Source organism: Caretta caretta, chromosome 6, assembly GCF_965140235.1.
Source record: "Caretta caretta isolate rCarCar2 chromosome 6, rCarCar1.hap1, whole genome shotgun sequence".
Taxonomy (NCBI): domain Eukaryota; kingdom Metazoa; phylum Chordata; order Testudines; family Cheloniidae; genus Caretta; species Caretta caretta.
This window is the reverse complement of record NC_134211.1, coordinates 82,829,220-82,854,514: the sequence shown is the minus strand read 5'-3', so window position 1 is coordinate 82,854,514 and position 25,295 is coordinate 82,829,220. Positions and strand designations below refer to the sequence as shown.

Here is a 25,295-nt window from a genome sequence, read left to right as displayed (position 1 = left end):
TTCATGCCCCAAAGTTTACATAGTTCTACTGCAACAGTGGTGACATTACTAACACCAGAAACAGGGCAGGAGCTGCCTTGCTTAAACTGTTTTAGGTGTGAGTGATGTCATCCATCTCCTGTAAGAGAAAAAACACTGAATGCTAAAGGGCTTGACCTCAAGACTTGGCAGGTAAGGAATAGAAGAACAGATTTTAAATGTTTTTAAAATGTAATTATTTGTAATCTGTGTCCCTATACATCTACTCTGTTAATGTTTTGGGATCTCAAAGAGACTGTTTTTTAAAATGCATTTTGGTTCACTTTACAAGACAGCTTATATCTACATTGTTCATATCAATATGGTGGTATTCTGTCCAAAAGACAGAATAAATACATTTAGAAATATACATTAAAAATTACAGATCATTACGGACCACAAGAGCATTTTGCAGTTTACTGAGAAAATAATAATTTTTTTTCCAAATCAGTGTTTTTCAGACATGTTAAAATCACCAGCTCATACTGAGGATTAAGGAATATAAAGAGAAGTATAAAGTTACCAGTGTGGGAACAACTATGTTAAAACTTGTATCAAGCCTCTGAATAGAGCTGACTGGAAAAATCTGGATAATCAGATATCTGATGATTTGGAAAAAATCAAACCATTTTGTGGAGACTCTTCGATTTCAATGAAACTGGGGCAAGGTTTTATCTGTTACCTTACCTGACTGCAGGAGTGCTGGAACAATTTGTATAGTGGGGGTGCTGAGAGCCAGTGAACCAAACCATAAACCCTGTATATGATGGAAATCACTTCACGCCAGGGGTGTTGCCACACCCCTAGTTTCAGCACCTATGCCTGACTGGGCTTCCAGTTTGGGGTTTGAGCTGCCCTGGAGTCAGGGACCCCAGGACTTTGAGGTCTGTAGCTTCCTCCATCTGCCAAGCACTGGGATTCTATCTGCTTTCATAGACAGAATTTTTTAATTTTAATCCTGAATAGCAACGATTCTGAATTGTTCGATAAAGGTCATAATGTTGACATAATGTATTTAGACTTTTGTAAGGTGTTTGACTTGGTACCGCACAACATTTTGATTAAAAAACTAAAACAATATAAAATTAACATGAGACATGAAATGGATTGAAGGCTGGCTAATTGATAGGACTCAAAACATAACTGTAAATGGGGAAGTGGATGTGTTTCAGGTGCAGTCCCTGAGAGATCAGTTTTCTGCCCTATCAATGACCTGGAAGAAACCATAAAATCATCACTAATAAAGTTTATAGGTGACACAAAAAATCAAGGGAGTATAAATAATGAAAATAACAGGTCACTGATTTGGAGTAATCTAGATCACTTGGTAAACTGGGTGCAAGCAAACAATATGCATTTTATTACAGCTAAATGTAAATGTATACATCCAGGAACAAAGAGTATGGGGAGGGGCTCTACCCTGGGAAGAAGTAATTCTGAAAAAGATTTGGGGGTTGTGATGAATAATCAGCTGAAAATGTGACTTAGTGACCAAACAGCTAATACAATCTTGGAGCTATAAAACCAAATTTTGAAATACAAAAATCCTCTGTGAAATGGAATTACCTTTTTCCACCCAGCTTTACCTTTGAGCATGCCCAGTGGGATTTAGATGTTTCCAGGACTCTGAGCAGACTGAATTTGTGTGTGTTTAATATAAGTTCTGGGCCTCCTCTGCCAACAAACCTATGTCCTATACATTACAAGGAACATATCATATTCTCCAATTCCTTATATAAGGGGAAATTACATTTTAACGACCTTATCACTCTCCCTACAAAAGCAATACACTTTATCCTGAAGCCACTCCTGAATATACAGAATGACACACAGCAGTGTCATAAGGCAGTCTCCATGTGGAGCATCCTCCAACAGCAGGCTGCAGCAGAACAGGTGAATCCTGCCTCAGTTTCCCTACTTGTCCGGCCATGAAAAGAACATAGTCCCTTAGTGTCCAATACAATGCCTGCTTCTTAGCATAATTTATTCATATGCACCTGTGCAGTGGTTCCTCAAAACTCTTGTAAAACCTTTCTCCAATTCCCACAACAAACATATAAGTACAGCAGTTTTCTGTTCCCCTCTGCAGGAACATCACTTCTCGGTCACCCACCTGAGAGTCTACCAGCACTCCATTCTCAATTCCTTTGCCCTTGCTTCAGTGTCCCACTCTCCAGACCTCCTCCTGTGAATGACCAAACTCATGACTCTTCCACCAGAGCTCCCAAGTCAGATCTCCCATGAGAAGGCTCTGCAACAGGTTCTACTCCCCAGTTCTCCCTGAGAATCATATCCTGCTCAGGAAATGTCCCTCAGGGACCAACCACTTTTCCTGGACTCTTCTTGCGGACCTCTGCCCAGATCTTCACCCAGAGAGCTCCCTATCTCCTTCAGTGTTCCACTCCCCAGGTCTCCTTGTCTGTCACTCCTATGCCTGCAACTGGAGATCCACCTTCCAACAACAGTCCTCTTGCTTCTGGGCTTGGCTTCCCCTGACCAAACTGGAGCTTTCCTTTTTCCTAGGGGCCCCTGTCCAAACCTTGTGCTCTTCACGATTCCCCAGCTTTGGTCAGTTCAAACCACCCCCACCCCCAGAATCCCTCACCAGCTCTCTGTTCTATCTCCAGCAGCTCTCCCCTGCTGCTTCCTGACTCCTCTGGTCCCAGGCAGTTCTCACCTGGCCCTTACAGAGTCTCCCAAGCAGCTCTGACCTGCCCCTTTTCCTGACTAAATCCTCAGTCAGTTCTCAGGCATACTCCTTTCCTGTGTCTTTATATGGCTTTGGTGCCTTCTCTTAACCGCAGTTGGGAGGCACATGAGGAGTCACAGGTGCACCGGCTTGCACTACCTCTTCACGGGGCCAGTCACCCTGTAAACTAGTAAAACAACAGATTTATTCAAAACACAATTTTCAAGAAGAAAATTATAACTAACCCATGGAATTATTTCTGATAGATAAAACATTTTCAGTACTTGCAAGTATCTATAGACAGAACCTAGAATACTTCAAAAACCTCAAAAGTAGACTTTGCACGTTATAACAGATTCTCCTCTTTTCTTCAATCTGAGCAGGGGGTTTAAAAGAGGTTGATCTATGGATAGGTCTCGTCTGAAATTCAGATTACTCAACTGGTCTAATCAGTCTGTTCTCTGGTCCAGCTCCCCCCTTCCAGGCAGGTCTGATGTACGCTGGATCCTCCAAAGACAGCCCCCAGCTCTAGTGTGGTATAGTGATTCTCCTTGTAGCATATAAGGCAGTAACAGTCAACGTCAAAGCCACCTTACAGGAGGTTTGGTATTTTCAGCTCTGGAAGGAGCAGGTCTAGAAAAAAATGATTGCTCTTGGGAGCTTTGTAACTCCTGAACCTAGTGGGAATTTAGCGAAGAAGTTAATATGATGCTGTTCCCCTTCACAATGTAAAATACCCTGAGGTAAGCACTGGAAGCCACAACAGCGAAGAGACCATTTTCCTTCACAGAGCTCACAAGACTCTCACAGTTTCTATAGCATCAATTGGTAGAGTTGGGAGAGCAAATTCTCCCACCAGAACATATGAAAAACTTCAATTCCAAGTCCTGTTCTCTACACACATATAATGCACGCAGGAAGCTAGTTTAGATCTTTTACAAATCTATCCTTCAAGTGTAATAGTTCTAAGTTGGTCAATAAAGTTACCATCATCTGTGAATCACAAAGTACCCACCTGGACTTCCTTAGGAAATATTTAACTTTTATTTAATTACAGAAATAAGATTCATAGGAGCTAGATACCAAAACAACAGTCTAACCACTTTAGAAATCACTACTTTTCTCACTAGCAGCCATTCTACAATGCTCTATTCCAATTGGTGTATTAGCCTATAAGTTATAGTCCAGAGACAATGTAGTATTTTTTCTGTTCTCAGGCACTTCGAGCCAAGGAATACAGAAACTCACATAGAGATCATTAACAGGTTTCATATGAAGAAAAGTTCAGCCTGTGGCACCTTAGAGACTAACAAATTTATTTGAGTATAACCTTTCGTGAGCTACAGCTCACTTCATCGGATGCATGCAGTGGAAAATACAGTGGGGAGATTTATATACACAGAAAACATGAAACAATGGGTGTTACCATACACACTGTAAGGAGAGTGATCACTTAAGATGAGCTAATACAAGCAGGAGAGAGGGGGGGAGAAAACCTTTTGAAGTGATAATCAAGGTGGGCCATTTCCAGCAGTTGACAAGAGCTTCTGAGGAACAGTGTGTGGGGGGGGAAATAAACATGGGGAAATAGTTTTACTTTGTGTGAAGACCCATCCACTCCCAGTCTCTATTCAAGCCTAAGTTAATTGTATCCAGTTTGGAAATTAATTCCAATTCAGCAGTCTCTCATTGGAGTCTGTTTTTGAAGTTTTTTTGTTGAAGAATGGTCACTTTTAGGTCTCTAATCGAGTGACCAGAGAGATTGAAGTGTTCTCTGACTGGTTTTTGAATGTTACAATTCTTGACGTCTGATCTGTGTCCAATTTATTCTTTTACGTAGAGACTGTCCAGTTTGACCAATGTACATGGCAGAGGGGCATTGCTGGCACATGATGGCATATATCACATTGGTGGATGTGCAGGTGAACGAGCCTCTGATAGTGTGGCTGATGTGATTAGGCCCTATGATGATGGAATAGATATGTGGACACAATTGGCAACGGGCTTTGTTGCAAGGATAGGTTCCTGGGTTAGTGGTTCTGTTGTGTGGGGTGTGGTTGCTGGTGAGTATGTGCTTCAGGTTGGGGGGCTGTCTGTAAGCAAGGACTGGCCTGTCTCCCAAGATCTGTGAGAGTGATGGTCGTTCTTCAGGATAGATTGTAGATCCTTGATGATGCGTTGGAGAGGTTTTAGTTGGGGGCTGAAGGTGATGACTAGTGGCATTCTGTTATTTTCTTTGTTGGGCCTGTCCTGTAGTAGGTGACTTCTGGGTACTCTTCTGGCTCTGTCAATCTGATTCTTCACTTCAGCAGGTGGGTATTGTAGTTGTAAGAATGGTTAATAGAGATCTTGTAGGTGTTTGTCTCTGTCTGAGGGGTTGGAGCAAATGCGGTTGTATCGTAGAGCTTGGCTGTAGACAATGGATCGTGTGGTGTGATCTGGGTGAAAGCTGGAGGCATGTAGGTAGGCATAGCGGTCAGTAGGTTTCCGGTATAGGGTGGTGGTTATGTGACCATCGCTTATTAGCACCGTAGTGTCCAGGAAGTGGATCTCTTGTGTGGACTGGTCCAGGCTGAGGTTGATGGTGGGATGGAAATTGTTGAAATCATGAGGGAATTCCTCAAGGGCTTCTTTGATGATGAAGATGTCCAGATGATGAAGATGTCATCAATATAGTGCAAGTAGAGTAGGGGCGTTAGGGGACGAGAGCTGAGGAAGCATTGTTCTAAGTCAGCCATAAAAATGTTGGCATATTGTGGGGCCATGCGGGTACCCATAGCATTGCCACTGATTTGAAGGTATACATTGTCCCCAAATGTGAAATAGTTATGGGTGAGGACAAAGTCACAAAGTTCAGCCACCAGGTTTTCCGTGACATTATCGGGGATACTGTTCCTGATGGCTTGTAGTCCATGTTTGTGTGGAATGTTGGTGTAGAGTGCTTCTACATCCATAGTGGCCAGGATGGTGTTTTCAGGAAGATCACGGATGGATTGTAGTTTCCTCAGGAAGTCAGTGGTGTCTCGAAGATAGCTGGGAGTGCTGGTAACCTGAGGAGGGAGTCTACCTAGCCAGACAATCCTGCTCTCAGGGTGCCAATGCCTGAGATGATGGGGCATCCAGGATTTCCAGGTTTATGGATCTTGGGTAGCAGATAGAATACCCCAGGTCGGGGTTCCAGGGGTGTGACTGTGCGGATTTGTTCTTGTGCTTTTTCAGGGAGTTTCTTGAGCAAATGATTTAGTTTCTTTTGGTAACCCTCAGTGGGAGCAAAGGGTAATGGCTTGTAGAAATGGTGTTGGAGAGCTGCCTAGCAGCCTCTTGTTCATATTCCCACCTATTCATGATGACAACAGCACCTCCTTTGTCAGCCTTTTTGATGATGATGTCAGAGTTGTTTCTGAGGCTGTGGATGGCATTGTGTTCTGCATGGCTGAGATTATGGGGCAAGTGATGCTGCTTTTCCACAATTTCAGCCCGTGCACGTCGGCGGAAGCACTCTATGTAGAAGTCCAATCTGTTGTTTCGACTTTCAGGAGGAGTCCACCCAGAATCCTTCTTTTTGTAGTGTTCGTAGAAAGGTCTCTGTGGACTAGTATGTTGTTCAGAGGTGTGTTGGATATATTCCTTGAGTTGGAGCCGTCGAAAATAGGATTCTAGGTCACCACAGAACTGTATCATGTTTGTGGTGGGGGAGAGGCAGGAGAGGCCCTGAGATAGGACAGATTCTTCTGCTGGGTAAGAGTATAGTTGGATAGATTAACAATATTGCTGGGTGGGTTAAGGGAACCACTGTTGTGGCCCCTTGTGGCACGTAGTAGTTGGGTTTCATATGGTATGCAATAGACACAAACACCACTACATATGCATCCCCCTGTTGTTTCAGTGAGGATTTATTTCTTTTACTTTACTTTTTCCACAGTTAAGTCCCGCACGGTTGACGGCATTATTTAGAATCCTAGATTTGTAGTTTATATAACTGATTAGTATACTCTGTGGATTATCTTCTGCATAAAATGACACGTTTATGGACATATAAAATGATCTTTCCCAATCAGGGCAATAAGTTCAGAAAAGCCAAATTATCAGCAGGTTAAATGATTTAAAGTGAATTCTCCCGAGGGGAGAGATAATACTCCACTATACTGCTCTAACTCCTGAGCACCATCATTCTGAAGATAGTATAGTATATCAGAGAGAAAAAAATCTAAACATGCCGCCAGGAGCAATGAAAATGGTGAAGTTATTTACGATGTTTCTACTGTGTTAAGGTTTTGGAGGCTTTAGCACCTTTAGCAAAATATAAAAATGTATTCAAAAAACAAACGCCCACCATAATAAAAAACAACACCCCCCCTCCCCCCCAAAACCCCAAAACAAAACAACCAAACCAAAAAAGCAGCAGATTAGCCAGGGGCATTTGTATTACAGCTTGTTTTCAAAGTGTACACATGTTTAATACTCCTCTAATCTGCATTTCCCTGAAAATGACAATTTTTAAGGAAGATTTTTTTTTTCAAAAATAGAAGACAGGTTGCAAATGGATGATTAATTAACATCAAAATCATTAAGATATCATTGTAGTCTCACACAATTTTCTTAGAGGTAAAATACAGCCCATTCCGTGAACAAAACTTCACTTTTTACAGCTAAGGAAGGTACTCATGTTATTGATGGGAGTGACAGGGGAAAGAGGGTGGAATTCTGATACCAGACCACTTAAGATTTCAGATTTGGTTGTCCAGCACGAAAACATGACTGTTCAGTTTTGCAGCCTTGGGCTCATTCTCTTATGAAAATTAATGAACTTCTGTGATTATCTAAAGACATTTCTCTGGATTATGCTCATTCTGTTTTCCACTGTTTCCCCGCCCCATTTTATTCTCATGTCTTTAGTACATCTGACTTTCATTTGGTCTTATATGTTTAGTTTTGTCTTTGTTACAAATTTAAATGCCACTGCTTCCATTAGCCTCAGACTGGGAGTCAAAACTGAGACAATGGCATAATACATTTCAAATTCAAGTATTAATTTTAAAATATATAATGAATAATTTCCACCTGGCTTGAAATCTAGACCTGATCATAAAGGTTTAGATCTTCCATTATTGCTGCCTGCTGGTTAGTGCTCAGTGTGAGCATGTCCGCAAATATTCTTGGTTCCCATTCAGGCCAGTAGAAATAGCCTGGTGCCTCTGGAAAAAAACTACACTTTTGGCAATTCACTTGCATATGCTTGAAGTCCTTTGCTGCATACATGTGAACTTCTTTTGTGTGGGTACATTGTGGAAAACCACGTTCTATCACTTCAGGGCTATAGAACAAGTAGAATAATATTTCTACCATGAACAATAGATCCTAAAAGGCAGATAGGTTGGTGATTAAAATTTTGTTAAATATACACATGCATTGTGCTTTGTTGTAGACCTGATGTTATTTAATTGCAATTTTAGAGATAATCATTACATATGTCATTTCAGCTTGTCACTCAATCCAGCCCAAAAGGCATGGAGCAAATCACCAACTGGAAGCTGGTGGAACTGTCCGTAGATTAATGTAATGCCCTTTTAACCCTGTACTATCTAATTGCTTTAGTGCTCTTCCAGGGCTATTTGTAACCCATCTAAAACTCCTGAGCAGTCTCTCTCAGTAAGAAAGAATATGAATATTGGCCTTTATATGGTCAGAAAATGTACTTTATTTTGGACAAAGGACAATCCTTCCTCTGTCTCTCTAGAGATCTATATTGTCAAAACTCCAGTCTCTGACAATACAGGTGGCTTTTGAAAAAGGAGGAAGATTTTTATGAGGCATGGAGAGCACATCTAAACTTTCTTCTACAGAGAAGAAAAAAAAATTGCTGGTGTGGACAAACTGGTGTGTGAGCTTTTATACAATTTATTTTTAAATGCTAGTAATATTATTCTTTTGTGACAATTCATTAGGACAAAAATGCATGCTACCCAATTCCAAATTCTTAAAGGGTCCATTTTTCATTACCGTATATGCTCATTCATAAGTTGAATTTTTTTTGGTAAAAAGTGAAGCATCAAACAGTGGGGGTTGGCTTATCAATGGGTCTACACCAAAATTTGATTATTTTAAGCTCTATGGAATTATTGAATTGAATATCTAATACATTGTCATTTTGTTTACCTGGAGCAGCACATCCCTGGGCCTGCGCCGCTTCCTGCAGCTCCCATTGGCTGGGAACAGCAAACTGCGGCCACTGTGAGCTGAGGGACTCCATGCCTGTGAACGCTCCAGGTAAACAAAACATCCAGGCCCGCTAGCAGCTTACCCTGACCAGCTGGGAGCCAAAGTTTGCCCTGAAACATAGGGTCGGCTTGTGAAAGGGTCATACACAGTTTTTTGCTATTTTTACCTATCCATCTTGGGGGGTCGGCTCATAAATGAATGGTCTAATGAACGAGTATACACAGTAATTTAATAAAAATGAACTAACAGGTTTACTTGTAAATTCTCAGAAAATTAACTCTATACTCAAAAAGTAAGTGCTCTAATTTTGGGGAGGATACACTGTATTTTAATTCATAACAGAGGTTGAATCCCTTCTATAAGTATAATAAACTCAATTTCAACTATGGATCTGTAAAATCCCCTTGTGTAAGCTATACAATGGGGTGCAGGGAGGATCTTTTTATGCTTCCTATTCTTTCACATCATAAGGGTTTATCGCAATCCAATACCTAATTACTGTGAAAACTATTAGGTTACTAATGGCAGGGGTTCCCAAATTTGGTTCGCGGCTTGTTCAGGGTAAGCCCCTGGCAGGCCGCGAGAAGCTTTGTTTACCTGAGCGTCCGCAGGTACGGCCGCTTGCAGCTCCCAGTGACCATGGTTCACCGTTCCTGGTTAATGGGAGCTGCGGGAAGCGGTGGCCTGGCCTGTGCCGCTTTCTGCAACTCCCATTGGCCGGGAACAGCAAACCATTATCTACTCTATCTGCCATTATCTACTCTATTTTAGTCCATTGTTTTTCACGCCATTACAAATGTATTTACTTAATTTTAACACACATGATTAAGGTTTTTTTCCTCTTTTATTAAGAACGATAATTTATTTTTCTAATTATTTTTTCATTTATGTTTACTGATCACAATCATGTGTGTGACTCACTAACACTTGACTCCATCATTGCTATTAATATCATACTTGGAACTGCATTTATTTTCATATGAATTTTAAGTTGTGGGGAGAATGTGTATATTGGGGGAGTGAGAGAGACAGTGCGTGTTGGGGGAGTGTGAGAAACAGCTCGCAGAGCAGCACTCGCTAATCTGAAGGCTTGTTCAGACAGCAGCAGTTGCTGCCGGCAGTTTCCACTCCTGAACCCTGTCCCTGAACCCCAGCTCAGTGGAAACTGGGTACAGGGCTGGGGTGGAGGGACAGAGCAGCAGTGGGCAGAGGGGCTCCAGAGGCGCCCCCCTTAGAATGGAAGCCCTGGGCCATTGCCCAGCCTACCCACCCCTAAAGGCCAGCCATGCATATAAATGGACTAAACAACCTTAGTCTTAATAATAAAAACACTTTGCATTTCTATGCCACCTTTCACCTGAGGATCTCAAAGTGTCTCATACACATAAATTAAGCTTCATAAATCTCTGTGAGGCAACCAAGTATTAGAAAAACTTAAGAACACAAGAACAGCCATACTAGATCAGACCAATGGTGCATCCAGCCTAGTATCCTGTCCTCCGACATCAGCCAGTGCCAGATGCTTCAAAGGGAATGAAGAGAACAGGGCAATTATGTGATTTATCCCTTGTTGTCCAATCCCAGCTTCTGGCAGTTGGAGGATTAGGGACACCCAAAGTATGGGGTTGTGTCCCTGACCATCTTGGCTGACAGCCATTGGTGGACCTATCCTCCATGAACTTATCTAGTTCTTTTTTGAACTCAGTTATATTTATAAGAATATAAATTTGGCCACACAAAGATAGGTAAACTGAGACATGGAGAGATTAAGGCCACAATGTCACACCTTCAGTGCCTAAAGTTATGCACCTAAATCCACATTTAAGCACCTAATAAGTGGCCTGGTATTCAGAGGTGCTGCACACGCATAACTCCTATTAAAGTCAGAGGGAGTTGAAGCTGCTCTAAAAATCATGTTTCTGATTTAGGTGGATACAAATATGGATTCAGGAGTCTACTTTTAGGCACCAAGTTTGAAAATATTGACCTAAGCGATTTGTCCAAAGTTACAAAATGAATCGGAGATGGATACAGAAACAGAATCTTGGAGTCCACACTTTTAGTCCCCTGCTCTAATCACCATCCAATATTCCATATTGCAACAATGACTATCAAAACACAAAAGAAAATGACTCAGGCTACTCTACACAACTGAAGGTAAATGTTTGCTAGTCTCCTTCAACAAAATACATAACACTTAAAATATGACAATCTAAATGTTGGCACCTGAATATTATCTATGTTTTGATAGATAATTTCCTAATATGATAAGGGAAAGCTTTGAGATCAGCCATTGCCTTAATTATAATTACTTTAATTAGCTCGCTATTCTTCCTTAAATTTTAGTACACTTTTATTATTGTAACAAATTATCATTCATATCTATCTATATAAAATAAAATCTTAAAAAGAAAGAGAACAATTCCAGTAATTCTTGACATAAGAATAAGAAAGTCTGAATATGTTAAGTAGTTAGAAATATACATATTATAAGTTACAGAAATTGTCAGATAATTGGACCAATCCCTTTAGGAGGTATGAGATGAACAAACATCTCAAGAGAAGGGGGGACATATAGAAGAAGAGTAGAAAAATAAATATTCAGTAGAAGAGATCTGTCACTAAAGATGTACATTGGATCTTTTCACTGATAACCCGGAACACATATTCTTCTTAAAGTTAAAAAGCATTGCAACAAATTAATTTAAACAAGGTGATGCTGCACTCTTTGTGGATTTTCATTATAAAGTCCCTCACAGGTTATCTCGTGCTAAGTTTGATACAGGACACAGAACCACCAGTGGACTAAAGATCCAAGAGCACATCAAAGGAAGCCCTATAATTAGGAAGCTGGCACAAGCAAATCAAATAAAGCAAAGTCATGCTAGTAACAAACAGTAAAAGTAAATATTACAATATGAAGAAAAAAAAAGCCCCAGTGAATTTCACACTTTAAAAATACATTTTGTCTGAGTCCTTCTCAATAGTCACTCTCATATCCTCACTTACTTTTTTCTGTGCTCTAATAAAAGCAATGGTTTCCTCTGAGGAATAAAAGTGATAACGTATCCATTTCAGCAACCTCTTAAATGGGCAGGGTAAAGAACATCAGTTTGAATTCTTATTTGTTGAGCTGGTAAGAAATTCATTTGGTTTAAGAAGCGAGGTAGTATAATCTAGATAGATGCTTTCATTTCATGAGCTGCCTTCAGGATGCTATTTTTGATTAAAACTGATTTGCAAACCACCAAAACCTGTGCATGAAGTCTGTTTAGAAGCTGATTTTGATCAGGGAGCCAATGGGCAGAAATCAGCATAACTGCAACAGAAGAAAAGGAGTACTTGTGGCACCTTAGAGACTAACAAATTTATCTGAGCATAAGCTTTCGTGAGCTACAGCTCACTTCATCGGATGCAACCGATGAAGTGAGCTGTAGCTCACGAAAGCTTATGCTCAGATAAATTTGTTAGACTCTAAGGTGCAACAAGTACTCCTTTTCTTTTTGCGAATACAGACTAACACGGCTGCTACTCTGAAACCTGAAACAGAAGAGTTATGAAAGGTAAAGCAAATCAGAAACCATTTTTCAAAGGTTCTTTCTTGGTAAGGTCTTTCTATGTGCTCAATAAATGCAGCAATCTTCAAGGTTTTATTATATGAGCTGTATTATCTAACTCATCAACTTTATTTCTGAGTGAAATATTATCTTATTCCACACCAGTTGCATGGTTTCATGTCCTAAATGGTAAGTTTCTAAATCTACTACTTAAAGGTCTAAAGCAGTTTTCCAACCTGGGGGGTTGTCCCTGCTTGGAAGCCTCAAGCCAGTGAATTGGAGAGAAGGTTAAAGCATGATTCCATATCTGTATTTCTTCCCCACTGTAAATGTGTTCCTATGGTTTTGGATAAAGCAGTAGCTGGCTCCTTGAAAAAATCACTCTCCATGTGATCTGGTTCCCTCAGTGGCCCCTAAAGCTGCTGGCCAAAAAGAACAGCTCACATGTACAAGACTACAGGCTCAGGCAGTAGGTCACAGAACCAAGCTTCAATCCTTTGCCCCATTAGCATCCAACTGAGCTGCAAGAGCATGTGTTACCCAGCCCCATGGAGTCACCTGTTGATGCCTCCACCTCAAGCAGTAGGTAGTCTTCAGCTGCGTGGGGAACAGGAATCAGGAGCCACAAAATAGGACAGCATTTAAATAAAATAATTAGAAGGAAAACTATAAAACAGAGGGGAAAAGAAGGAACAGGAAAAGGACAGAGAGAAAGAGACAGGAAAAATGATGTTGGCAACAGTGTACCATAAGCATCATATTACTCTCATGTGAATCACTCTCTAAGAAAGTATCCAGATTTTTACATAATTTTTTTCTGATTTGCTTTGCAATTTCTATAGTGTTGGTCATCTTTTTCGTCTGTTGGGCTTATGAAGGTATTTTCCATCCTTCCCAATATCTGATAATTGTGTATTTGGATGCTATCACTACTGCCATCACCCATTTTCCTAGAATTGAGGATATCTTAGAGCCTCTGAATTGTCAGTGAGAAAGCTATGAAACTAGTCTTTTTTTATGTCCCTTCAGAGAATGACTACTTTTTGACAAATACCTTGCCAATGTGTCTAGGTCCATACCCAGAAAAGTGGGTTTTGGTGTTTTACATACTTGGACATTCATTCCAACTAGCTCATATAGCTAGAACTCTCCTCCTATGTAGCCAAATGTGTGGTCACAAGCCCAGGTTGAGAATCCATGTTCTAGATCATGTTTGTATCTTTAAAGTATATGCACTTTAGGTTGGTGTCTCCAAGTGGTTCTATACACTTTTTGGTAGTTATTGCCGGTATTCTTTTATATCTATGTGTGCATGAATTTAATGAGCGTTGTCACAGGAGTGGGCACAGAGCTGATTTTTTTCACCATTTGAATTTTTAGAAATGGATTCTGAGCTCCTACAAGGTGCTAGATTGACAAGGCTGCACAGATATCTCTTGTAGTTGCAGAACACAGCAACAGCACAAAATTCCTTATTCCAGCACTTCGTCTCAACCTTTACCTGAAAGACCAACTCTTATGAAAACTGTTATTCGTCATGCCAATACAATACAGTACACTCTGAGAATGTGAGCAGAAGTGTACATTTTTAATGTTTTTTTCTTGAGATATGGACCTTTTCCCCCCACTAGGAACTGGACTGAAATTAATAGTTAATTTCACGTAAACCTGGCTGATTTTTGTTCACTAGCATTTTAGCTTGGATTCAGTCTAGTCGCTTATGTATCAAAGGTTTTTTATCCCTTACAAATTGTTACGGTTCTCCATTTCCCCAGAAAGCTAAATGTGAGTGTTCCATTCAGTGGTGCTAACTTTATTTATTTTAGCAGGAGGAGAGTTAAAATTCAGCTTTAATATTCAAATAATTTATATTGAATAGTCACATGCTGAGGTCCTGAAATGATGGTCCAGGTGACATGACAAAAAATTTGAGAGGTCTCTTGAAACCTGTTACCAGTACTATCTTTGCTAGAGCATCCTCAGCCAATAGACAAAAAGGGAGCAAATAAACCTTGTCCTCATCTGAGATTCTTTTTATTTTCTTCCCTGTATGTGGCAGCAGTGGGGAGTTAAGTGGCAAGTACAAAATATCCCCTTTTATTGACATCCAGCTCCCTGTTGTGGCTAGGGTTAGGATTGCCTTGGGGTCTCCAGCAATTAAAAATTAATCTTTCATTAAAGATGAAACCTCCAGGAATACGTCCTGCCAAAATTGGCAACCCTAATTGTGGCCATATGTTTCAGTCAGAGCAGGGCCACAGGCAGCAATGATAATCTGAGGCAGAGCCTTTTCTCCACTAGCCCACTTTGTCGCCATAATACACAATCTGGTAGGATTGTGGTAAAGATGCCTGAGTCATGTTTATATTGCAGCTTCCACTGATAATTGTGAATACAAAGATAGCTAGTGTAGATTAAACCTATAGGAGAGAGGCAAACTCATTTTATTAATTTATTTGAAAGAGAGTCAACTCACAACTGGATGTCAGTGCAGAAACCCTGAGGTAGTGCTGAAGAACCTGGAACCTCGCTTAGGAGTTAGCCTGCAAGGTACATAGTGCCTTCTGTTCAGAAGACATCAAAAAAAGCTGATGGCATTCAAATTTGCAGAACCTATCTTGTAAAACAAGAAACTTTGAGGGAGGTAAGCGCCCCCCTCCCTCCAACCCCTTAATCAGCATTGATTTAAAATGCTAAATCAAGAGGAATTTTAACACTGAACTGAATGTGAATTGAAGTTCATATACATCTGTTTAAACACAGATTGGAATTTCTGTCAAACCAATACCAGTGAAAAGCTGACATTCTAATTAATACGAATAACTCTATCTTCCTATTACAAAAATATCTCTTATTTTAATAATTCAATCTTCTACTGCAAAGAAAGGAATATGATAGCATATGTTTTTTTAAATCCCAGGAGAAATGAGGCTGTAGGATCACTACTGCTTTTCCGTGCTGTCCAACAAATTGCTTACATAGACTGACAATATACATGCCATCAAGGTATATTCACAGACTGAAATTGTAGCGTATTATATACTCTACTACTTCATGGAAGGATTGTGGGGGGGGACCACTCTTACTTCATGTAAATGACCCCCCCACACACACGAAACGTGTAAAGTACTCTATGCATCAGGAACACTCTGGTGATAGATTTTTAATGGCTTTAAAATAATCTAATGAAATGATAGACAAAGGTATAAGGCTCAGGTGTGATCTCTCCTGTGCACCTTCACAGAGAAGTGAGGGGGTGTAAGATGCCCACTCTCCCATGCAGACTATACATATTGGTGAATCCTGAAGGAGAAGAGCAGCCACCATGAGGCTGCTCCTGCCCATCCCACAGTGGTGGGTAGCGTATGTACAGGCAGGGATAGGGAGAGAGTAATTTTGGTTCCAACTCCCACAATGCACTGGCCCATGCTCTGGAGCTGGGGCAGACTTTCAAGTAATCTGTGCTAGTAAGAGGGCTGGTGCGGATGACTTCCCCCATTGAGCGAGGGGGAAATAGATACTGAAAGTCACAGCCTTGTTTCTGTCCTGCTCTTGGGACAGTGCAGTTATGTCCATCTAGCCCAGAGAAAGCCATCTTCCAGAGAGTTTAATAGAGTAGAGTAGGAGTGAACAAACTGAAATGACCCAGGACTTTTAGGTGCCGATCCTGCAGTGTGTGGTGGGTGCGTGGTCAGATCCCTGCACTTGCATGGGGCCAAAGTCTATGGGGCTTCATGTTAGCCCAAGGGAACTTTTGTAAAATACATGGCAGGATCACAAACTATTTGGTGCAGGGACAGTTATTTACTACCTACGTGCACAGTGCCTAGCACAATGCCTCTAGGCACTACTATGATGGAAATGATTAACATCAATAAAGGGCATGAAAAATGTCAATTTATGCTTGAAAGCTGGAGATCAGAGAGTTTTAAAGTTGTGGCAGGGTAAGTTCCATTTTTTTAACTGCTTAATTTAATGGTGGTCAGGCCGACCATTAAATTAATAGAAATAAACGAACAACAGAATTTACTGTATCAGGGTATTGAAACTCACTGATTTCCAATTCTTTGAAATGGAGGAGCTTATTTATTTATTTTTGCTCCTACTTTGCATTATCCAATTGGGCTGCAGAAGAAGACGGTCTTGAAAATTAGTTCTGCAACACACATACACAGATTGTATTTAATACTTTTCCTGGGGAGCTATGCCACTTAAATCACAAGACTTTTCCTTTAAGGAGGCATTTTCATTATTATTTATATTGGGTTAGTAACAAAGGTCTGAATCAGGAATGGGACTCCATTACACCATACAAACTGATAGGAAGACATGGTCTCTGCCCCATATGTTTGATAATAGTGTGAAAAATCTAAGCACAAGGTTTTCAGCATCTAAAATCTCATTTCATCTAACATGGTTGCTTTTCATATTTTACTACAATTCAACTACTGTAGTTGGTTTTCACCTGCTTGTAACCAGCAGCAGCTGTTAGAAGTATTCAGTAAAAACCTGATGAGGCTTATCCAGTGCCTCTCAATCTATAATTCTTGCCTGTACTATATTCAGATCTTATTTCGCCAAGTGTTTCCTACTTCCACACAATGTTTTGGCTTTTTGCACAACAGCAAGAATAGCGAGTTACATGACAGAAAATGCACATCCGCTAAAATGATTGAAATAATAAATTCAAATATTTTATTTAAATCATTCTGTACTATGATTAAAAATGTGGCAGACAGAAAAAATAAATTAGAGCTTCATTAATACTGGCCAGGAGAAATATAATTTTACTTTTATCTTTTATTATTTCCCTTTTCTTTCAATATGAGGATAATCTCTGAATTGCAATATAATTTTTTCTAATTTCATTTTCAAGGAGAGATTTTTGCTACACTATGGTTGCTAAAGAATGCAGGAAATTTTGTTTTTCTTTCAGAAAGTGAATTTGTTGGAATTTTGAATACTACTTCAATTTGCAACACTGTAAATATGGCATTAAAATATGTTGACTAATAATTAGAAAAAATAATCTACGAACAAAAAGCACAGCAGAACACTTCAATTACTGATAGCAATCATAATGTAATCTTGTCCTACCAAGTGTGTCTCAAGGTACAGTTTAAGGCTGTCTGTCTCTGCTTTAGGAGGAGTCCAATTCTCTGTCGTTTCCATGGCTTCATTTAACCAGTGAATGAATTCATCCAGCTTGCTTACAAACCCCTTACCAGATAAGAAAAAAGAAAGAACAGGAAAAACATATTTGTTAGTACAATGACAATCTGGAAAAAGCATGCTCTTTATTTTTTTAAACCAACAGAGCATTGTATAGTGAAATCTTGTCCTCAACAACCATGCAAAGAATGATAAAAATTGGTTGGTGGTCTAATAAAGGAGGAGCAAGACTGTGCTCAGTGTGTTCTGGGATAATCTAAGATGGTCTCTTGGGACAGGCCAGTGTAAAAGATTCATTAGATTGTGGTGAGATGGAAAAAAAATGGGGTTTTAAAAGTGAGGGGGATTTGTGTGAGAGGCCTGGGTTATGATAAAAGATGGGTTGGAAGCCCTTATTCAGGCAGCTAGATGTGGCAGCTGCATCCCTTCTAGTGATATACAAGGCAGAATGTGCAGCATTTAATGTAAGGACTGCTGGTCTTTTATGAAAGGCACTATTAAATGATGTCCCTGACTTTACATGACTGGATGATGCTGTAAGACCCATTTTGAGTGCAGATAATTCCACCAGAGTCTTCTGTTCAACGTGAGTCAAGGGAAGGTTGAGAGGGTAGCGTGGCCACGATGTTTACATTGACTTACGAGAGATTTTAAGAGTATGTTCATCTAATATGACCATCCCAGAATTGCTTAAGATAATGCTAGCACTGGTGTATTAGTTTTATTTTTATTTATTCATAGGCTTTTTTAGGATACTCAGAACTCTGGCATCTGAGCACCTCCCATAAATTAATTAAATTATGCCCTCAACAGCTCTGTGAGGTAACCAATGTATCATTATCATTTGTTCCCCTTTGTACAAATAATTCAATTTCATTGGAGCGGGGGACTGGAACCAAGGTCTCCCCGCTCCTGTGTGAATGCCTGGGTTAAAATGCCTGTTCCAGGTGAATGCCCTAACCACTGGGTTAAAGGTGATCGGGGGTGGGGGGAGAGGGGCACTCCTCTAATCCTTTAAAAATGCTTGGGAAAAAATCTTTCAGGTCAAATAAAACAATTAGTTCAACCCCAAACAGATTTTTTTTATTTGCCAAAAGTTTTAAATTTTAACAAAAAAATTTCAGAACTACCACCGAACAGGGCTCTACCCTCTGGGCCTCAGAGAAGAATACTACAAACCATATTACTGATTGCTTGCCACATCCTAGTGATGCTATCTCAGAAACAAGGTGATTTGATATATACATACACAGGCAGACATATATACATACACACACAAAATAAAGGTGCTCTCTTGTACAGGTTTCATGTATTTTACTAAAAAAGTAATATATTACACCCCCATAACAAAGTACTGTTTTAGCAGAATTTTTAAAAAAATATTTCAAGATTTCAAGCATGGAATGCCGATACGCACTAGTACAAAAGGCAGCTCCAGTTTGTATTTTTCCATATTGAATTTCGGAACCCTCCAGTACTAGCCTTTTAGATGTCAAATACTTTTTCTCTCTGCTACGAAATGTGCCACATTTAATATGCCTGTATTTACCACATGAGGGGAGACAACCCACAACAGGTTTATGACCTGAATCATTTGTGTTGTGGGGTAGGAAATGTTTGAAGGGTGTTTTGGGCCTTACTAAATATATAGATAATATCATGTAAAGCTCTGAGGAGCCAGAATCTTTTTGTTTAAAAAAAGATAAAAATTCCAACAACATTATGGACATTAAAATCTCCACTAAAAATAAATAGGTTGGTGGTGGGCACTGAGAAGAGAGCTAAAGGAAAGGAGAGGCATGATGACAGAATGGGGAGCTCTAACCCAAGCTACGTCCCTGTCAGAGAAATATTTTCTGCTACAAAACACAAATCACAATAATCCTACTATTTTTCAAATGATGGCTATAAAATTTTATTGAAACCATTCAAAGAACACATCTGTAGAAACTGAAAATAATTTAAAAAACTAAAAGCCTGACACTGAAAATGACTGTCAGAGGATAGATAACACTGTCCAGCTCCTGAATCTCAATGTCTGGGTAAACACCACCATCTGGAGGCCTAATGGAGCATTGTCAGTCTACAAAATCTTAAGGAGGGAACCCACTGCTGAATTGTAAGCATCTAAATTGGATTTCTAAATCTTACATCTGAACATTCAAATATGTGCCTATTTTTGCAAATAAGTGCTAAGGAACATCATAATGCAGATTTGGATGCCCCGCAACTAAATTCAGACCACAATTTTACTTGACTTGTCATTTGACTTCTGGTAAAATTAAAAGGAAAACCCATATAGTTAAACACATGACAATGGAAATGAAGACAATACATGCAAGCCTAGATCAGATAGGAGATTTCTTTTTCATATTTTCCACGTGTTTATCTCAAACTAAATTCACCATAATCCATACTTTATTTGTCACAAACTAATGATCAAAATGTTTTTCACAATTTTTTCACAGTAGTGCCTAGGACTCCAACTTATTTATTTTAATAGCCTGATGCTAGTGGACAAAGAGACACCTTTATCATCCCAATGCCAGACTCATGACTCATGTCTGCCTGGAAGGCAGCTCCACTGGAAATTGAAACCTATGCAAATACAGTCAACTGGATCAGGTCTATTGCTAAAGACTAGACTACAACCCTGCTCTTGAAGCTGAACTTCTACTTCTCTTCAGAGAGACAAGGTGGGTGAGATAATATTTTATTAGACCACCTTCTGTTGGTGAGAGACAAGGTTTCGAGGAGAGCTCTTCTTCAGGTCTTCCCTTTGGCATTATTCCAAGGCTGGCTACATACAAACTTTAAAACCAAAATCAGTATTTTCAAACAATATGCTGCTCCTTTATCACTTTAAGCACTGAGGCACACATTTGGGTCTTGCTTATTCCATCTGATAAGCAATAGGTATTGCTACTTTAGGGCTAAAGCATACTTTTAGGCACAGCCTTGAGCAAAGGATGGTGCATAAACTTAGCACCAGCTCAATGATTACCCTGCGAGACACTCCAAGTCACAACCTAGACCTTACTGAAGATGTGATTACCAGTCTATTGACTGGCTAGCAGTAACAAAAAATCCTATTTAGAATGATGAATACCTAATGAATGTTGAAGATGTACAGTAAAAGACAAAAAAGGGGCTATCTTCATGCAGTTTGTGTTGGATATTTCCTAAAATACATATATATTTTAAGAAATGTTTTTGACGAAATTGGGTCTAGGAACATAAGAACGGCAATACTAGGTGAGACCAAAGGTCCATCCAGCCCAGTATCCTGTCTACAGACAGTGGCCAATGCAACAGGTAATGATCAAGTGATCTCTCTCTTGTCATCTATCTCCACCCTCTGACAAACAGAGGCTAGGGACACCATTCCTTGTCCATCCTGGCTAATAGCCATTAATGAACTTAACCTCTATGAATTTGTCCAGTTCTCTTTTAAACCCTGTTATAGTCCTAGCCTTCACAACCTCCTCAGGCAAGGAGTTCCACAGGTTGACTGTGCGCTGGAGTGAAGAAGAACTCCCTTTTATTTGTTTTATATCTGCTGCCCATTAATTTCATTTGGTGGCCCCTAGTTCTTATATTATTGGAACAAGTAAATAACTTTTCCTTATTCCTTTCTCCACACCACTCATGATTTTATAGACCTCTATCAAATCCCCCCTTAGTCTCCTCTTTTCCAAGCTGAAAAGTCCTAGCCTTTTTAATCTCTCCTCATATGGGACCCATTCCAAATCCCTTATCATTTAATTGCCCTTTTCTGAACCTTTTCTAATGCCAGTATACCTTTTTTGAGATGAGGGGACCACATCTGTATGCAGTATTCAAGATGTAGGCGTACCATGGATTTATATAAGGGCAATAAAATATTCTCCATCTTATTCTCTATCCCTTTTTTAATGATTCCTAACATCCTGTTTGCTTTTTTGGCTGCTGCAGCACACTGTGTGGACGTCTTCAGAGAACTATTCACGATGACTCCAAGATCTTTTTCCTGATTAGTTGTAGCTAAATTAGCCCCCATCATATTGTATGTATAGTCGTGATTATTTTTTCCAATGTGCTTTACTTTACATTTATCCACATTAAATTTCATTTGCCATTTTGTTGCCCAATCGCTTAGTTTTGTGAGATCTTTTTGAAGTTCTTCATAGACTGCTTTGATCTTAACTATTTTGAGCAGTTTAGTATCATCTGCAAACTTTGCCACCTCACTGTTTACCCCTTTCTCCAGATCATTTATGAATAGGCTGAATAGGATTGATCCTAGGACTGACCCTTGGGGAACACCACTAATTACCCCTCTCCATTCTGAAAATTTACCATTTATTCCTATCCTTTGTTCCCTGTCTTTTAACCAATTCTCAATCCATGAAAGGAAGTTCTAATATGGAGAAAAATTTGTCTCTTGATAAAAAAATGTACTCTGCAACACTAGAAAAAAAATGTAATGCAACACAGTCAGAAAATGAAATACAGGACTAATTACACCATGCAAAAGAATGGAATTTAGTGTGCAATCATGAACCCAGACTCAGGACTGATCAATGAAACAAATAAAATAGGAAAGCAAAATATACACAATAATATTTTGCCATTTTTTTTCTCATGTCATACATCTAACAGAAATGGCTGTACATCCCTATCATTAATAATTTTTACCACCCTCTCTCTCTCTCTTTTGTATTTGTGGTTTACCTGTTTCTTTGTCTACACAGCTTTTTTAGACAATTTAAGGTAGAAAGAGAGAGCCTCAGCTGGTGTAAATCAGCTTCAATTGCTTCAGTGGAGCAAGGCTGACCTATAATAGCTATGTATCTAATCCAGACACTATGATGCCTATAATTAAACTATGATACGATATATCACAATGTTTTGGAATCTGGAAATCCCAAAGTTACTCACATTATAGCAAAAAAATTGCTATAAAAACAAGAACTCCCCAGGAGAGAGAAAAAAGGAGAATGGGAGGGAATTCCAGTGTAAATGGATCTCTCTCTTTGAGACCAGCTGAATCAGTTCTGTGATGTAACTGCTCTGTATTGTCCTTGTAAACTCAGCACTGATTTTATTCCAGACACTGGACTCCTAGTAATATTGTTACTATGCTATATTTGGAAAAGTCACATGCTACATAGTGGATATTTGGTAGCAACCTCCATAGCTAAGGATACAAAGCACTTTCCATTATGACCTTCTGTTTGAATGCACTTATACATTTCTGAAATGTGCACTTATTGGTTACAGGTTGTGCGACTGTGGAACATACATTTTTTCTTTTGTGTAAAAAAACCCACAAAGTTTTATTTGCACTTTTTAAAAACAAAGCTACAGGACAAATTGTTTAAATTTAAAACTTGACATGGACATAGTCTTCTCTAGGGTCTACAGCTATTTAATCTGGGTGGATAAGGATTCAAAATAAGAGAGTTGTAAGTACTGAAAAAAATCTAAGTGTGTTCAAGGTATCTGGTAGGCTTCTAGCAGAGTCTAGTAACAGTATTGCCAACCCCAACAGTTCAAAAACTCCCAAATCATGAGATTAGACTAAAGTCCTGAAACTTCTTTTTTAAGAACTGGTCTTTTCTCAATGCCCTCTAATGCCCCTGCCTATCTCAAGAGAGTGTATGTAAAAATAACAAGTCAGACATTTGAATTGTGCAGAGAAATAGGCAGGCCCTGCCTTTCCCTCCCCCTGTCTTCTTTCCCACTGTTTAGAGTCTTTTCTCATGCCCTTTGCACCTGCTTCCCAAATCCCTACCACTGCTGAGAGCCATGCCAGGTACATCTGCTCCCTGACCCCCCTCCCCAACACGTGACTCTCCTTGGCAGATTCTTGCAGCCCTTCTAACTGCTGCCAGGCAGACTCCAGCAGCTGACCAGACCCCCAATTCCTCCTTCCTTGCAGGCTCCAGAAGCTGCCTGCCATGTCTCCAGCCTAGAGAAGGCCTGCCCTGGGCTTGGACCTCCATTAATGCCCCCTTCCAGGATTGTGGGGGATGGGCTGAGGCTGCTCCTACTAGCTCCAGAGGTGGGAGGGATGGCTCTGCTGTGCTTTCTGCTGCAGTGTTTTGCGCTGCTCAGAGCACCTCAGTACTGCAGGCTCTAGCTGCTGCTACCTGCAGCTTACATAGTACAACAGGGAAAACTAGTCAGGCCAGGGAACACTCCCTAGCTGCCTGTAGTGTTTGTAAAAAGAAAAGGAGTACCTGTGGCACCTTAGAGACTAACAAATTTATCTGAGCATAAGCTTTCGTGATCTCACGAAAGCTTATGCTCAAATAAATTTGTTAGTCTCTAAGGTGCCACAAGTACTCCTTTTCTTTCTGCGAATACAGACTAACACGGCTGCTACTCTGAAACCTGTAGTGTTTGTGGAATTGAGAGCAGCCCCCCCAAATTTTGATCATCACAATAACATCACAAATGTCTATCGCTGTAATAAAGCTTAGTCCCTGGTGATATCACTATACATTTCCCCTGGCTTATCGGGGCAGCAGCTCAGATAAGGCACATGTGAAAGTAAATGTCTGACTGAAAGACTGCAAAATCCTTCCCCCAAAAGTGCCTTTATATCTGATAGGCAATAGTCTCCTGTCCCAATCTATGTATTTAACAGGGATAGAAAGTCGTACACATGTCCCTGTCATCTGAGCTACGCTTGCTACTGGAAGCTTCACATTTTTAATTTCGAGTGTGAAATCTGAATGTTATATTACACCATTTGTTCCTTTTTTGGTCTGAAACTCAATAATTTAAGCATTTACATGGTCTCACTTAGACTTTGAAATCCACCTTTCAGGAAATTAAACAGAGTGAGGAAGGGACGAGTTCCTATCTTTCCTGCACCTTTAATTTCAGTAAACCTAGTTTCTGCTAGATGGGTGTTCATAACTAAAATGGGCCCAGGAAGGCTGATCTGGGGCTTTAGTTTGAGCTGGTTTCTAACAGGCAGTACGTTTAACATTACATTAGAAAAAGAATGACTTTTTTAAAATGAATGCTTAGGATTTGTAGGATATTGCAGAATGCAGTAAAACTTTTGGAGACACACTAAAAACTAATCTGCTTTCTGGGTTTTTTTCCTGTTCAGGATATCCAGGAAGGGTACTGGCCTTCTTGAACCTGAATTTGGCTATGCATGTTTCAGAGATACACTTGTAATGTTGTAAAACATATACTATAAAATAATACAGGATGTAATGTAGCAAGTTAACATTGATGTGGAAACTTTAATGTATGCAGTTCCTGGGCTAAATTCTGATCTTTGAAACTACGCAGAATTAACTTGGGTTGCACGTGTAGCTGGAAGCAGTATTTGACCATCTTGCTTCTTGAAATTTTAAGCTATGCAATGTTAACATTGCTTAACAATTTATTATTATTATAATTATTAATTTGCATTTAATATGCACATTGAATTATTATGTATTGCATCACATACACTTAATAGAGTACTTTTGGACACAACTTTTATAAAGGCACAAAATCTTTGGAGCGACTACAACCAAGGTTTGAAAAAAGATGTTCCAACCAGGTAGGTCCCAGATATTTAAGCATGTACTAAAAATGTCTATTTACCTATAGACAAAATTATCAAGTTTTAAGGAGGACTGTCGTACCAG

At 39.7% G+C, this 25,295-nt stretch overlaps 1 protein-coding gene across 2 annotated transcripts in view; it reads right to left on the bottom strand.

Annotated features, from left to right (window-relative positions):
* Positions 1-25,295, bottom strand: part of AKAP6 (A-kinase anchoring protein 6) — a 401,935-nt gene that overhangs the window by 209,082 nt on the left and 167,558 nt on the right. For both annotated transcript variants that reach the window (XM_048854030.2, XM_048854032.2), the window contains exon 5: positions 17,581-17,703. In XM_048854030.2, coding sequence (XP_048709987.2) covers positions 17,581-17,703 — 123 coding nt within the window. The remainder of the gene's footprint in view (positions 1-17,580; positions 17,704-25,295) is intronic.